Source organism: Vipera berus (assembly GCF_964194415.1).
Source record: "Vipera berus genome assembly, chromosome: 10".
NCBI classification, from domain to species: Eukaryota; Metazoa; Chordata; class Lepidosauria; order Squamata; family Viperidae; genus Vipera; species Vipera berus.
In genome coordinates this window covers 15,617,579-15,633,680 of record NC_138213.1, presented here as the reverse complement: position 1 = coordinate 15,633,680, position 16,102 = coordinate 15,617,579, and the positions used below count along the sequence as shown (strand labels likewise).

Sequence of the window (16,102 nt, the reverse complement as noted above, 5' to 3'; positions counted from 1 at the left end):
TATTCTCCCCAATTAAAGGAAGCCTTAACATCATAGGCTTTCTTTAGGGGGATTAACTACGTGCTGCATCAAATGCCAAAGCTATAAACGGATAGGTTTATTTGGTATACCTTACTACTATGTATCTTTAACAAATGCACAATTGCTTTTGTTAATACTAATACCGCCTCAAAACATGGCAAATATATCTTGGTAGCAAGCGGAGCAATGAATCGGTTCCATTCAGATGCCACACTAAACTATGATTTGCAATAGCCATGATTTAAAGCCAAACTATGATTCCTGCACCATTTCTGATTTTCCCTTTTCAGACCTGGTTTGTATCCCACATTCAAAGCCCGCTGTTTGACTAAGTAAATTACAATCTCCCAGGATATGTAATTTTGGAGACAATTAATGCTTTCTCAATTTAGATCTTACCATAAGTAAACCTACTTAACCATGACATGATGCAATAGCCGAGCTGAACCAGTGCATTAAGCCATTTTTTTCCCCAATCACACATGTGTTATCTCATTAACATGACCAGACTGTATTTCAGTCTACTTATTTATTAGGGTTGCACAATGTTTTCAATTTCATTCAGAAGAAATGCTCTGGAATTTACAGAAGCATGAACACAGAATTTCTTTGGGTATCATTAAAGCCACAAATGCATAGCAGTGTTAATTCTGGAAACAGATGTACAATAAAAGGCCTAATCTTGGGGGAAATTCATTTTCTTGCTACCTGCAACCATACCTCTATGCTAAATGACAGGTAGATTAGGAACATGAGGCTGGAGACCTCAATACAGGTAAACTTTGACTTACAACTGTTTGTTTAGGGACTGTTCAACATTACAACAGCACTTGAAAAGAAGGGACTTACAACCGATCCTTGTGCTTAAACCAATGCAGCATCCCCAGAGTTACATGATCAAAATTCCACTTGTTTTCTTGCAGACGTTTCATTACCCAAACTAGGTAAGATTAATTTAATTTAATTTAATTTAATTTATTAATATTTCTATACCGCCCTTCTCCCGAAGGACTCAGGGCGGTGTACAGGGCAAGAATAAAAAACATAAAGTTACAAAAATTAAAAAGTAATTAAATACATGCCCATAAAAAACAATAAATACATTAATAAAACCCCCAATAAAATGATAATAAAAACCCCACCAATCCCACCCTCAGGCCAGGCCGGCTTGTTCGAACAGGTATGTTTTCAGATCGCGGCGAAAGGAGCGAAGATCGGGCGCCGTCCGGAGCTCAACCGGTAACTGGTTCCATAACTCCGGGGCGCCCACAGAGAAAGATCTCCCCCTGGGGGCCACCAATCTACATTCTCTGACCGGTGGCACCCTGAGGAGTCCCTCTCTGTGGGAACGCACAGGGCGGAGGGAAGTTGACACCGGAAGTTGACGCACATATGCCTGGCTGAGGAATTCTGGGAGTTGAAGTCCACAAGTCATAAAAGGGCCAAGTTTGAAGACCCCTGGGATATAACCTCTAGTCTCCAATTAACATGCTTTCATGATATTTGTGGCAAGTTAAAAATTGAATAGCAGGGAGGGAAGGATGGTTAAGCAAACCAGCAAGAAATAAATGTCATCTGATTTTGAAGCATTTGTGCAAACGTGATGAATATCTTATCAATGGGTCCATATTCTGATCTTATCTTGAGATATTAACCACGGTGCTAGCAATTGTGAAAAGGGAAGTTCTTTCCAGTTCATGTAGTTTACATGGTCAAAATTCAGGTGCTTGGCAACTGGCATGTATTTAAAATACATTTGTACGTTACAAATACATGTGGTATCCCAGGGGTTGCGTGATAGTTATTTGTGACTTTCCCAGCCAGCTTCCAACAAGTAACGTCAATGGGAGAAGCCGGATTCGCTTACCGACCGCATGATTCATTTAACAACTGTGGCAAAAAAAGGACATAAAATTGGGCACGACTCCCTTAAAAATCGCCTTGCTTAACAACGGAAATTCTGCTCTCGATTGAGATCACAAGTTGTCATCTATTGCCTTCCTCTCATCCTTTCCCAGAACACTTGCAAGAAGGAAGGGACAAACGCGTTGTCAGTCTCGAGTCCCTTCAGGCCCACTGCTAAGCTTGTAAGCCGCCCTGAGTCTTCGGAGAAGGGCGGGATATAAATGGAATAAAAATAAAAAATAAAAATAAATAGAGATCTAAGTCCATCCCACCTTGAATTCTTTTGACTCTTATCTCCCGCCAATTTGCTTTGATTGTGAGTAGTTCATGTTCTTGTGAAGAACTTAAGCTTGCAATAAAGCTTTATACTCATTTGAACTGGCTGGGTTTTCTGATTTCCCCGCCACCTGACATGATCAATTCCAATAATAAGAGGGATGCCGTGAAGCAGATAAGATACTCACAAAATCCTTCTATCTTGTCCGCTGTTTTGCTCCAAGCGACCTGCCTGGTTTCCATAATGACTTGAATGGTTCTTCTCTCTGGATTACTTTTCTTGAGGCTGTATACGGTCATCACCGTCCCCAGCTCCAAAGTCCTTTTGATCTGACTCTTCTCATACTCCGGGAGCTGTCCATACTCAATACTTCGGCTGGACATTTTCAGGTAGAAGAGAGCAGATCTTCAGAAGGCTGGAAGGGAAGCAGAGAGGAAGAGAGATGTATTATTTTAAACCTGGCCCTCTTGTCTTACAAATGATTCTGCTGCAGTTTCCGCTTAAAGACAAAAAAAAAAATTTCAAGAAGTGAAACTAGATTCGCATGAACTAGTAGCTTCTGAGGTCAAGGTACGTGGATCTCCACTAGTCCCCGACCAACACCTTGCTGTTATATAAACAGAAGTGAGCCAACTACTAGCTAACATAAAACAATTCTAATGCTGGTTAACAATGCCTAGGGTGACACAGAAGAAGCCTGGATATTGACAACAAGCTGAAAGTGAGCCAGCAGTGTGACAGAGCTGCTAAAAGAGCCAACGCAATCTAAAAATAAATCTGAAGAAGCACTGTATCAAAAAAACAAAGTTCTTATTCTCCTCTACTATGTGCTGAGAGGTGGTGGTTTATGATTCAGTGGTTAAAGATGCCTGAGCTTATAGAGCTGGCAGCCTGGGTTTAAGACCGGAGCGCTGCGCAATGAGGTAAGCTCCCGTTCCTGCACATCTAGCAGTTCAAAAGCACGCAAAATGGGAGTGGATAAATAGGTACCACTTCGGTGGGAAGGTAACAGCATTCCGTGCGCCACGGCATGCAATCATGCTGGCCACATAAGTATGGAAATGTCTTTGGACAATGCTTGCTCCCTCGGCTAAGAAACAGAGATGAGCACCACTTCTTAAAATTGGACCTGACTGGACAGGGCAGAAACCTTTACCTTTACTTTTGTGCTGATGAACGCAAAAGTAGAAAATTGTGTTTTATTCTGACTCTTCCTTTCCAAAAGGATGTATTGACACAGTAGAACAGGTTCGGAACAGGCCAACAATAACGACTGTGAGATTTTTAGACATGCACTATGAGGACTTAAGATCTTCAATCTGAGAGAAGATTGGGGATGGTAGGGAAGACATTGTATTGTTACAATTTGAAAAAGCACACCATCACTCTTATTCTAGATGAGAAGTGTCCAACCACGGCATCTTTAAGACCTGTGGACTTCAACTCCCAAAAATTCTCCACGGGTCATGGCTGACTGGGGAATTTTGGAAGTTGAGGTCCACAGGTCTTAAAGCTGCCAAGGTTGGACACCTCAGATTTAGAGTTAAGGATGATGGGTGTGTTTTTTTAGAAATGTAATGCCAGATTTGGTACAACAGTATCAAGTTTGGCTCTTCCCCCTTGCAGAATGATGAGTAGGCTTAACCTTTAGAATCAATGAAGATATCATTTCCTAAAATGCAACAGTTCTCTTACAACTTACGAGAGGTCTCCACCGGCCTGGAGCAGATGTCTGGGCAAAAAATATGTTTTGGCCCCAAATTCACTGCCCTAAAATGGGCCATAGCCTATGCTTGGTTACTTCCATCTACTCTTCAACTACTTGCATTCTATCCATTCTCTCGAAACCTGTAGCCCCATTTCTTCGGAAAATCAAGAAGTAAATCTATATACTCTACTGTGGCTTGGAAGAGAATATTCAGCCTCGGAGTGCATATTTTATCATTCCATTTCCTTATTTCCAGGCACCAACGAGACTACTGTCTATCTTAGCCAGAAGTCCTTCATTCAAGTTCAACAGATTCCAAGAATACAAGAAGTCCCTCAACCCAGCAGGGCTCTGAAAAAAACCCAAACCAACAGTATGTGGAGACCACAGAAAAACACCAGTCAAGGGTACGCCCAGCAATATGAGTCAGACTAAATAAAAATTTGAGACAGACCCAGACAGAAGCCGATAAAACTTGAGCCATCACAGACAAATCAACCTCAGCAAAAATTCAGAGATCTCACAAGTCACAGCATGGATCCGCAAGATTATAGATTGCATTTTTTTCTGGAAGGACAAAACTGATGTGATGTCAGACGTGAAAGACGAGGTCCAACCATGAAGGGCCAGTTAAATTGATTTATTGCTACTTATGCCCAGGACTTTTCTCAACTAACAGTTAGTTAGCACTGGTTTGGAGTTAAATAAGGGTCCAGGAAATTCAAAGGAGGTTCAACTCAGTTTATTTGCGACAATGTAGGGATTCTAGGCTGGTTCCTCTTTTAACTCCTCCCCCAGGTTCTTCCCCTCCTTCTCCTACATGTGGATGGTTACAACTGGAATTATTCTCCTGCCCAGCTAAAGGGAAACCTTTTTTCCAATGTATACTGCTTTCTTTTAGGGCCACCTCTGAGCAAAAGTAGGGGTTTTTTTTAATGCATTTTTTTTAAAAAATACCTAGGATAAAATTGTACAAATTAAAGCAGCAGTATTTATTAAGTTAATTAGTGATAAAGGATAACACAAAAGTAAAATAAAACTAAGATGTATAGCAAACCCTAAACTTCAATATATAAAAGTAATATAAATCACCTCCATATATCACATTTTCATTGAATCATTTAATATCAGTGCATCAAATGGTGCATTAAAACTGTATTCCTGGGACTTCTGGTTTGGCATTTGACGAGATGGGTGGAAGAAGCCAGAGCTCCGGCTTTTTAACCCAATTTCATTCAGCCCAGCAATCCCAAGGGGTCGGAAGAAAGCTGAATTGTGATGGTAGAAATATATCTACATCAAAAACAAACATTGTTGGTAGTAATCTACGCACCAAATAATAAACAGGAAGAATTTTATCAAAATATCCATAGAAAAATAACAGAAATGGAGTATCAAAATATTTGTTTAATAGGAGACTTCAGTGCAATACTGGATGGGACACTAGACTATAAAAGTAGCAAAACAGGAAAAAGTGGAAGAAAAAGATTACCTAAGATTTTTTTTCAACATAATAGAAGAATATTCCTGAAGACAGAGAAGAAAATATAGCAGTTGTGATTATCGATCTCCTGGCAGAGGCTTTGAAAGCAGACCGAGCACAGATACAAATGGAAATAGATGAAATATTTCGAATGAATTCAAGCTATGCAAGGAAATATAAACTACCCAGAGAAGTTCATGTAAGATTGATAAAGAAAACAACAAGCGATGAAATACTAAGAAAAGTTAAGAGATGAGCCATTACAATACAAGAATAAACAAACTGTGGTGTTAAAGCAGATCCCCAAGAGAGTAAGAGATACCCAAAGACAACATCACTTCCTAACTACAAAGCTAATTGCAAAGGGCATAAATTTCAGATGGTTAATGCCGGAAGGGATCTTAATCAACTGGAATAATACAAGATACCGAATGGACTCAGTTTGGAAAGCAGAAGAGTTTGATGAAATAAATAGAGCATTCTTAGATGAAGGAGTGCAATATTGACAAGAGGAGAGAAAAGATCAGAAACAAACAGAAGAACCAACTGAAGAAACAACTATACTATACAAACAGTAGAAAAGAGAAACTTGACCAAGAGAGTGAAGAACAGAGGACTACGAGATCGACAAGACCTAAATATAAATAATCAAAATGGAGAAAGAAAGCGGGATTTTTTCAGTGAATATAAATGGACTAAACTCCCCATCAAAAAGAAACAAAACTTTTACAAAGCTGCAGAAATTAAATATAATTTGTTTGCAAGAGGCACATATAAAAAGACAATATTACAAACTGTTGGAATACCCCAAAATTGGGAAACTTTACCATGCATCAGCACAACAGAAAAAAGAGGTGTGGCCATATATATTAAAGAGATAATAGACTCTAAAATGATTTATTCAGATGAAGAAGGCTGAATTGTGATGGTAGAAATATATCTACATCAAAAACAAACATTGTTGGTAGTAATCTACGCACCAAATAATAAACAGGAAGAATTTTATCAAAATCTCCATAGAAAAATAACAGAAATGGAGTATCAAAATATTTGTTTAATAGGAGACTTCAGTGCAATACTGGATGGGACACTAGACTATAAAAGTAGCAAAACAGGAAAAAGTGGAAGAAAAAGATTACCTAAGATTTTTTTTTTCAACACAATAGAAGAAATTGGAGTACAAGACGTTTGGAGGGAAATCAATCCAGGAAAATTACAATACACATTTTATTCAAACAGGCATAAATCCTGGTCCAGAATTGACATGATTTGGATGACATATGAACTGAGGACAAGTATGCAGGAAATTGAGATAGAACCAGGCACATGGGCAAATCACAACCCCGTTTTTTGTGGGGTTAGGGAGGGGGGAGGGAGGAGACTATGGTTGCGCGGGAAAGGCACACCTTCCAGCCACCATAACGCATGCCAGGCCCACGGCCGTTCGCGACGGCGTACAACGAGGGCCAGTCGCCGATAACACCCAGTGGCGTACTGACGAACGTCCCATCCCTAGGATGGTGGGGAATGGCAGAAGGTGCACAGACAGAGGGCCGTATCGTCACCGGGAGTGTCATCTCCGCTCTGTAAAGGCGGTGAGACGCTCCGACCCTCTGTTCTCCCCCGGAGGACCCGGGAGCAAAGGTGCGCACCCTCCCATGCTGAGGCTGGTCTACCTGAATGCAAGGTCCGCAGCCAACAAAGCTCACCTCATTCGTGACCTATTGGAGAGTGAGCATGCGGACCTGGCCTGCATCACGGAAACCTGGCTGGGCCCAGAGGGGGGTGTTCCTCTGGTTGACCTCTGCCCGCCAGGTTTCCAGGTACTGCACCAGCCCCGGGCTCATGGGAGGGGCGGGGGAGTGGCAGTTATCATCAGGGAATCCCTTAGCCCGCGAGAGACCACCGTCCCTCAGATGGTCGGGTGTGAGTCTCTCCTACTGAGATTCGGCCCAGGGGCGCAGCTGGGTCTGCTGCTGGCGTACCTACCACCTAATCGTGCAGCGGCGGCCCTACCCGAGCTACTCGATGTCCTCTCAGAGTTGGTGGTTGAATTCCCAAGACTCATGGTCTTGGGCGACTTTAATCTACCGTCCCTGGGAGGATCGTCCGAACTGGCTCGGGAGTTCATGGCTTCCATGACGGCCATGGACCTGTTGCAAATAATTTCTGGGCCGACTCATGAGAGAGGCCACAACCCAGACTTGGTGTTCTTGTCTGGACGGTGGCGTGATGATGTCGGTGGGGGTGCCACAACTGTTACGCCCCTGTCATGGACCGATCACCACCTCCTGCGGCTAGACTTCCCCCTTGCCACCCCCCACCGTGGGTGCACGGTGCCAGTCAGATGGTACCGCCCTAGGCGCCTAATGGACCCTGATAAGTTCCAGGCAGCGCTTAGGGACTCGCATGCACCCCCTGCTCACAGCTCGGCGGAAGCCTTAGTGGAAGCCTGGGAAAAGGCAGCCACGGAGGCTCTGGACCGAGTTGTACCCTTGCGGCCTCTGACCCGGCGCAGATCCCAGCGAGCCCCATGGTTCACCGAGGAGCTCCGGGAGATGAAGCGTCGGAGACGGGGCCTAGAGAGCCGTTGGAGGTCCAGTCGATCCGAATCCGACCGATTGCGACTAAGAATCCTCACCAGGTCTTATCTCGCTGCGATAAGGGTGGCAAAATCCAACTACTTTTCCACCCTCATCGCGTCCGCAGATAATCGCCCAGCTGCCTTGTTCAGGGTGACTCGCTCCCTATTAAACCAAGAGGTGAGGGAGGAACCCTTGCAGGGTCGAGCCGAGGAATTTGGTCAATATCTGCTGGATAAAATCGCTCGGATTCGAACTGGTCTGGACTCCAACTGGGCTGAGATGGAAGAACAAGACATGGACAGTCTTGTCGACGTCATCTGGGAAGAATTTGATCCTGTAACTCCTAAGGAAGTGGACAGGATTATGAGAAGGTTAAGCTCCTCCACATGCTTACTGGACCCGTGCCCTTCCTGGCTGGCCTATGCAGCTCGAGAGGCGACACGAGGCTGGTTCCTAGCGGTCATCTCTGCTTCTCTGAGTGAGGGTCACTTCCCCACCGCCTTGAAGGAGGCGGTGGTGAGACCTCTCCTCAAGAAGCCCACCTTGGACCCATCCTCTTTGAATAACTTTCGTCCAGTCTCCAATCTTCGCTTCCTTGCGAAGGTTGTTGAGAGCGTGGTGGCGCACCAACTTCCTCAGATCCTGGATGAAGCGGTTTATCTAGACCCGTACCAATCGGGTTTCAGGCCGGGCTACAGCACGGAGACGGCATTGGTCGCTCTGATGAATGATCTCTGGAGAGCCCGGGACAGGGGCCATTCCTCTGTCCTAGTCTTATTAGACCTCTCGGCGGCTTTCGATACCATCGACCATGGTATCTTGCTGCGACGCCTCAGGGGACTGGGAGTGGGAGGCACGGTTCTGCGTTGGTTCTCCTCCTTTCTCCAGGGTCGCTCGCAGTCGGTGCTGACAGGGGGACAGAGGTCGACCCCGAGGCCTCTCGCTTGCGGAGTCCCTCAGGGGTCGGTCCTCTCGCCTCTCCTGTTCAACATCTACATGAAACCGCTGGGTGAGATCATTCGCAGTTTTGGAGTAGGGTACCATCAGTATGCTGATGACACCCAGCTTTTTATCTCAACTCCAAACAATATCAGTGATGCCCTAGACGTGATGTCCCGCTGCCTGAAAGCGGTCCGGGAATGGATGGGGAGAAACAGGCTTCAACTGAACCCGGACAAGACTGAATGGCTGTATGTACCGGGAAACCAGGAGATTCAGAACGTCCCACTGCTTAACATTGGGGACAAGTTACTTCCCCCTGTTGATAGGGCCCGCAACCTGGGTGTCCTCCTAGACTCGCAGCTCTCCCTGGAAGACCACATTGGAGCTGTGACCAAGGGGGCCTTCTCCCGGGTTCGACTAATTCGCCAACTACGGCCTTATCTGGACCTGGATTCCTTACGTACAGTCACCCATGCCCTTGTGACATCTCGCCTAGACTATTGTAACGCTCTCTACATGGGGCTGCCCTTGAGATCCACTCGGAAGCTTCAACTGGTGCAAAGTGCGGCGGCACGGACACTCTTGGGAGCCTCCCGATACTCCCATATCACACCTCTCCTCCGTGCGCTGCACTGGCTTCCGGCTGCCTTCCGTGTGAAGTTCAAGGTGCTAACGATGACTTACAAAGCCCTACATGGCATGGGTCCGGACTACCTTCGGGAGCACCTTCTGCCGATGTCAGCACCCCACCGTCCTGTGCGCTCCCACAGAGAGGGCCTCCTCAGGGTGCCACCGCTCAAGGAATGTCGGCTGGTGGCCCCCAGGGGGAGGGCATTCTCAGTGGGTGCGCCAGCCCTCTGGAACACCTTACCAACAGAAATCCGGATGGCCCCTGACCTCCGTACCTTCCGTCGCGACTTAAAAACTTTCCTGTTTCAGCAGGCTGGCCTGGCATGATAGCGTTAATTGGGGTCCCAGTTTGTGTTCATTAGTGTTTCTTATTATTTTTATTGTTCGATCTGTATACCTTCCTTCCTCTGTACACCGCCCCGAGTCCCTCGGGAGAAGGGCGGTTTATAAAAACTAATAAATAAATAAATAAATAAATAAATACTAAAAAAAAATCAAGATGGACTTTGAACCAATCTATATTAAAAGAAAGAGAATTTATAGAACTAGCAAAAAAAGGAAATGGAGTTTTTCTTCAAAGAAAACAAAAAAGAAGCCACAACATTACAAAACGTATGGGATACAGCCAAAGCATACTTTAGAGGTATAGCTCTATGGTAAAAAACAAACAAACAAACAGAAAAGTCAGCAATATATACTATTAAGAGAAAAACTAGAATCAGAACTGCAAAGAAATCCGCAAAAGAAGATTCTGAAAAGAGAAATGGAAACAATAAAACACAAATTAAGTTTGTTGTATTCAGAAAAATTGGCACAGCAAATAAAAAAAGCAAAACAAAACTTTTTTGAAAATGCAAACAAACCAGGAAGATGGTTAGCTTATAAACTTAAAAAACAGAAGGAAACTGATAAATAATTTGGTAGTTGAAAAAGGTTGCCTACAATTTAAAAATGAAGAAATAAAAAAGATAATTAAAGAATATTATAAGAAACTGTATGATATAGAAGAAATTCCAAGAGAGAACGATTCAATATCTGGAAGAAAATAATCTTCCAAAAATTTCAGAAGCCTGTAAGACTATGCTAGGGGAAAAAATAACAATGATGGCAGAAGAAGACAAAAAAAAATGAGAAAACACGGGGGCCAGATGGACCACTGGCAGAATTATATAAAGCGTTACAAGATATATTAACTGAACCACTGAAAGATATTTGCAGTGAACTTTTGTTGGAGGCTAAACTCCCAAATACATGGATAGAAGCAAATATTACTTTAATACCAAAAGAAGATTCAGACTTGACACAGATAAAAAATTATAGACCGATATTGTTACTAAATGTGGATAATAAAATTCTTACTTCAATAATGGCAGAGAGACTGAAAATATTCTTAACTGAATTTATACATTCAGACTAAAATGGTTTTTTTTTACTAAAGAGAGAAATTAAAAATAATTTAACAGTGATAATGGATGTACTGGAATATTATGAATTACGTCCAGGGAAACAAGTGGCACTAATATTTCTAGATGCCCAAAAGGCATTTGATAATGTTTCCTGGCAATTTATGATTCAGCAATTAAAAATAATGGACTTTGGACAGAATTTATAAATATGATTAAAACAATATACAATAAAAACAGTGAAAGTGATTGGGAATGGAGATTATACAGAGACCTTTGAGATAAGAAAAGGTATGAGGCAAGGATGTCCATTATCTCCATTGTTATTTATTTTGACCTTGGAAGTTCTAAATAGAAATATTAGACAAGATACAGAAATTAAAGGACTGGAAATAAAAGGTGAAACATATAAATTACAAGCATTTGCTGATGATTTGGTATTTATTTTGGCAGAACTTTTGGAGATGATTCCTAAACTACTGGGAAAGATAGAACAATATGGAGAAATGGCAGGACTGAAAATAAACAAGAGAAAAAAAACCAAAGGAATAGTTAAAAATCTTACAGATAAACAAAAAAAAATGACAGAAAAAATAGAATTGCAAATAGTTAAAAAGGTCAAATATCTGGGAATATATTTAACAGCAAGATGTTCAATGATAAAAGAAGATAATTATATAAAACTATTGACTCAAATAAGAGTGGGTTTGGAAAAATGGGAAAATTTGCAATTGTCAATATTAGGAAGAATTGCTACAGTGAAAATGAACATATTACCGAAAATCTTATTTTTATTCCAAACAATACCTATAAAACTTGAGATATTTTTTTTTTTGAAGATCTAAATTCATTAATCTTGAAATTTATTTGGCAAGGAAAGAAAGCTAGAATTAAGATGAAATTGTTACAAGATGCCAAGGAAAACGGAGGTCTTGGCTTACCACAGTGGGTTCTATATTATCAAGCATCTGCAGTAACATGGGTAAAAGAATGGATAACTCTTAGAAACAAAAGGTTGTTATATCTGGAGGGGCACGATTTACATTTGGGGTGGCATGCTTTTTTATGGTACAGGAAAAATAAAATTCATAAATACTCCCAAAATCACTATATAAGAAATGCATTATTAATAACATGGGGAAAAATAAAATGTAAAATATATTTGAAAATTCCAGGGTGGTTGTCAACAATGGAAGCATTTGTACACCCAGATTTAGTGGACTTTGAAAAAATCTGGACATATAGAGATATTCTAAACTCTGAAGGGAATTTAAAATCTAAACAAGAAATGGAAAATCAGGGTATCAATTTATCATGGTGGGCACATTTACAAATGCAAGCTAGATATGATAAAGATGTTAAACTGTATGGATTTTATAAGGAACAAACTGTGTTTGATAAGATATTGTTAACTTCTGATAAGAAACTACCGGTAATTAAGGAAATGTATAATTCTTTATTAACTTTGAAAATGGAAAGCGAACAAGTTAAAGAAACAACGATAAGATCGGCAAAAAGTTTTGGATACAGTATAGAATTAGAAAAATGGCAAAATCTATGGGAAAGAAATTATAAACTGACAATGTCAACTTCCTACAAAGAAAATTTATATAAAATGTTTTATTGATGGTACTTGCCACCAGCAGGACTAGCAAAAATGTTCAAAAACATGTCAGATAGATGTTGGAAATGTAAACATAAGTCAGGCACTTATATATCATGTTTGGTGGACATGTGATAAAGTAAAGAGTTATTTGAAAAAGATACATGCTTGGCTAGAAAAGATGTTGGGAGAACAGGTAGATTTTAAACCTGAACTTTTTAAATTAGGTATAATGCCAGAAAAGACTGATAAACAAAGTATATATTTGACTTTGCATGTTACAACAGCGGCAAGAATTATATTCGCGCAATATTGGCAAAATGAAGGAATACCACCAGATGAAGAAATAATTAAAAAAAACTAGAATGTGCAGAGATGGATAGACTGACTATGAGATTGAAAGAAAAAGAAGAAATGGAATATTACCAAACTTGGGATTTATTTTATCGATGGCTAGAGGAAAGAATAAAGGATTAGAAATTAAATATGCATTAGTGAATGTAAACTCAGACAGCACGTTTGTTGAATAAATATTATTGAATCGTTGAGGAAAAAAATCTTTTATAAAACAAATAAATTGCACATTTCTTGAATCCAGCTTTTGTTATTGGAGTAGTTATTGGAGTAATACAGTAGTATTTTTCCAACCTGTCAAAATTCTCTCAGCTATTCCCTCTACTTAAACAAACTTAATATTCCCCAATATAATATATATATTCTAAATTTCTCCAAGGGACTGTATATTTCAATCAAGGAACAATGTTTACTAATCAAGGAGAGAAGCAACCTGGAAATAAGGAGAATTTTTCCACCAGTAACAACAATTAACTAGTGGAATGGCTTGCCACCAGACGTTGTGGGTGCTTCATCACTGGAGGTTTTGAAGATTGGACAGCCACTTGTCTGGAATGTAGAGGGATGGACTAGAAGACCCCTATCTATTCTGAATTTGAACTTGAACTATACTTTCTATATTGACAAGTTTTGTGAAGTAAATGAAACATTATTTTGTTACTTTTGTTTTGAGACAAAAAAAGAAATATGGAGTGTTACATGATTTGTAAACAATTTTCGCAGAGCTTATACACAAAGTCAGTGAATATTCTACATTACCCAGACGGCTCTATAAATTCTAGGCTTTTGTCTACGATCAAGCTGATATAGGTTTGAATAAGATCCTTTTTTAAAAAAAAAAATCATTAGTTTTTGCCCAACTTATCAGGAAACCAAATACATGATAAATAACTATATCTACAGGTTACTGAAATACTATAATGTGAAGATAGCCAGAATATTAATGCAGCATATTCCATTCCATCAGTTAATCATTGCCCTTACACAAACATTCCTCTTTTAATAATCTTAATAAAGTTTGCAAGGGAAATGTACTTAACTCATCAAGATAAGAGGAATCATTAGGAAAAGAAAATGTATCTGGGAGTTGAAGTCCACAAGTCATACAATGTACAATTTTCTATAGAAGCAACTGCCAGCCCTCAAAGGTTTAGCTTCTCAGTGTCTTGGAAATCACACCAGAAAAAATTTACTCAGCACCTGAAAAGGCATTTGTGCTCTACACAGAAAACGCAGAGCGAACTTAACTGTTTATACAGGATGAACATCTGCCAGCAGCAAACAGAACCACAGGACAGACACAATACCACCATAGCCTCAAAAGAGGCAACTCTAAGCCAAACAGATTAAGAGAAAAATAGAATTTTGATGGTTGGGCACGAAACAAATCCTTGAGGAGAATTTAAACAGCTGCACACAGTAATCGATTTCTCAATCCATTTTTCTATTAAAGTTTGGATCACTGTCACTTTCTTCAACTCTGCCATTTTGAGTAAATATGGCTCCCAAAAGAACATCACATTTGCGTTTTATCAAATGTCTCGTTCATTTGCATTATGATCTAAAAATAACACAACTCGGAGATGATACAAAGACGGGTCCGGCACAATGCAGCATGCAAACGACAATAAATAAACAAGCAAATACATTCTGACAGATCTCATACACAAGGAACCACTTCTCCTACTTCTTCTGTAAAAGGAGCTTACGTGCCACGCTCTCACCTGTGTGCATTTCCACAGGTGCAAACACCATGATTTAAATAAGCTTTTTCAAACTTCTGCATGGAAGTGGGCACTTTTGTGCTGAACTAAAACCATGCATTTCTTAAAGCAGCACTTTACAAAGGGTGGGTTGGCTATGCCAGAAAACACAATACTTGCTAGTGGCCAAGGAATCAGGCTAGAATGTGGGAGGCTGTGAGTTCAAGACCCACCTCAACCAGGAAAGCCGGTTGGTTGACTTTGGGCCAATCACCAGGAGACAGTGAGTTCTATTCCTGCCTTAGATATAAAAGCCAGCAGGGTGTCTTTCAGCCAATCACCAGGAGACAGTGAGTTTTAGTCCCGCCTTAGGCATGACAGCCAGCTGACTTTGGGCCAATCATTCTCTCTCAGCCCAACCCACCTCATAGGATTGTTGTTAGCAAGATGTATTGGATATGTCTGCCCCCTTAGGTTATTTGTAAAAATAAAGGTGTGATACAAATAAATAAATAAACACCAAACATTAATCTCCGTAACGAACAGAAATCCATGTTTCTCAATCAGTAGCACTTCAGTCTATACCAAATCTGGATGATGGCTTGAACACCCATCTCGGCCACCAACTGTAATTTCCCTGAGTTTTTCAAAAGACAAGCTTTGATGTTTTCACCTGTCTGATCACGGTTCCAAATGAAATAAACAGAGGGCGTGTATCCCGATGCAACATCCACCTCCTAGCAAATCTCCTCCCTCGTTACATGGATGAGCTTTACTAAGTTACCTTCTCACTCACTTCGAACCAGTAATGACAGTCAACTAGCCAGGATTTGTACCTCAGTTTCAAACTCTGGGCTAGGGTTTGTTTCCAAACCTGGCTTCCTAGATAGAACGTGGGGATTGAGAAGAGGAACCGTGGGTACCAAATGTAAAATATTATCTTGCAGGATGAAAAGAGAAAAAAAGACTATTAAAGCCAGGACTTTAAATTAGCTCATTGCATCATTTCCATGTTGTTTGGGAAGACCTGATCCTGGCTTATGCATTAAGTGCAATTTCCTGCTTCATCTTCCTGCTCATATGCAATGAGGGCAAAACAGAAGTAAGTTACAGGATCCTGCACCTTGGTAATAAATGCGAATGTTTTATAAATCCAGCCTTAATGGAGTAACAACCATCTCTTTCAAGTAGGTATCAACTCTTGAAATAGTGGAATAAAGGTGCTATAATGAGAAGAAATGAATAATCTCAATGTGTAATTTTCCTACTATAAAAGGTTGTCTTCCCTTAAGTAAAGGTAAAGGGGTGAGCCTATCCAGTTGTGTGTCCGACTCGGGGTGTGGGTGTGTGTGTGTGTACTCATCTCTGTTTCTTGGCCAAGGACTAGCGTTGTCTGAAGACACTCCTGTGGGTCATGAGGCCGGCATGACTATTACCCTGAGGTGCATGGAACCCACCGAAGTGGTACCTATTTATCTACTCACGTTT

The 16,102-nt window shown here is 41.0% G+C and overlaps 1 protein-coding gene across 1 annotated transcript in view; it reads right to left on the bottom strand.

The window, feature by feature from the left end:
* PLCG2 (phospholipase C gamma 2) overlaps positions 1-16,102 on the bottom strand; it is a 92,216-nt gene that overhangs the window by 71,608 nt on the left and 4,506 nt on the right. The window contains exon 2 of the mRNA XM_081336245.1: positions 2,391-2,618. Coding sequence (XP_081192371.1) covers positions 2,391-2,586 — 196 coding nt within the window. The 5' untranslated portion in view covers positions 2,587-2,618. The remainder of the gene's footprint in view (positions 1-2,390; positions 2,619-16,102) is intronic.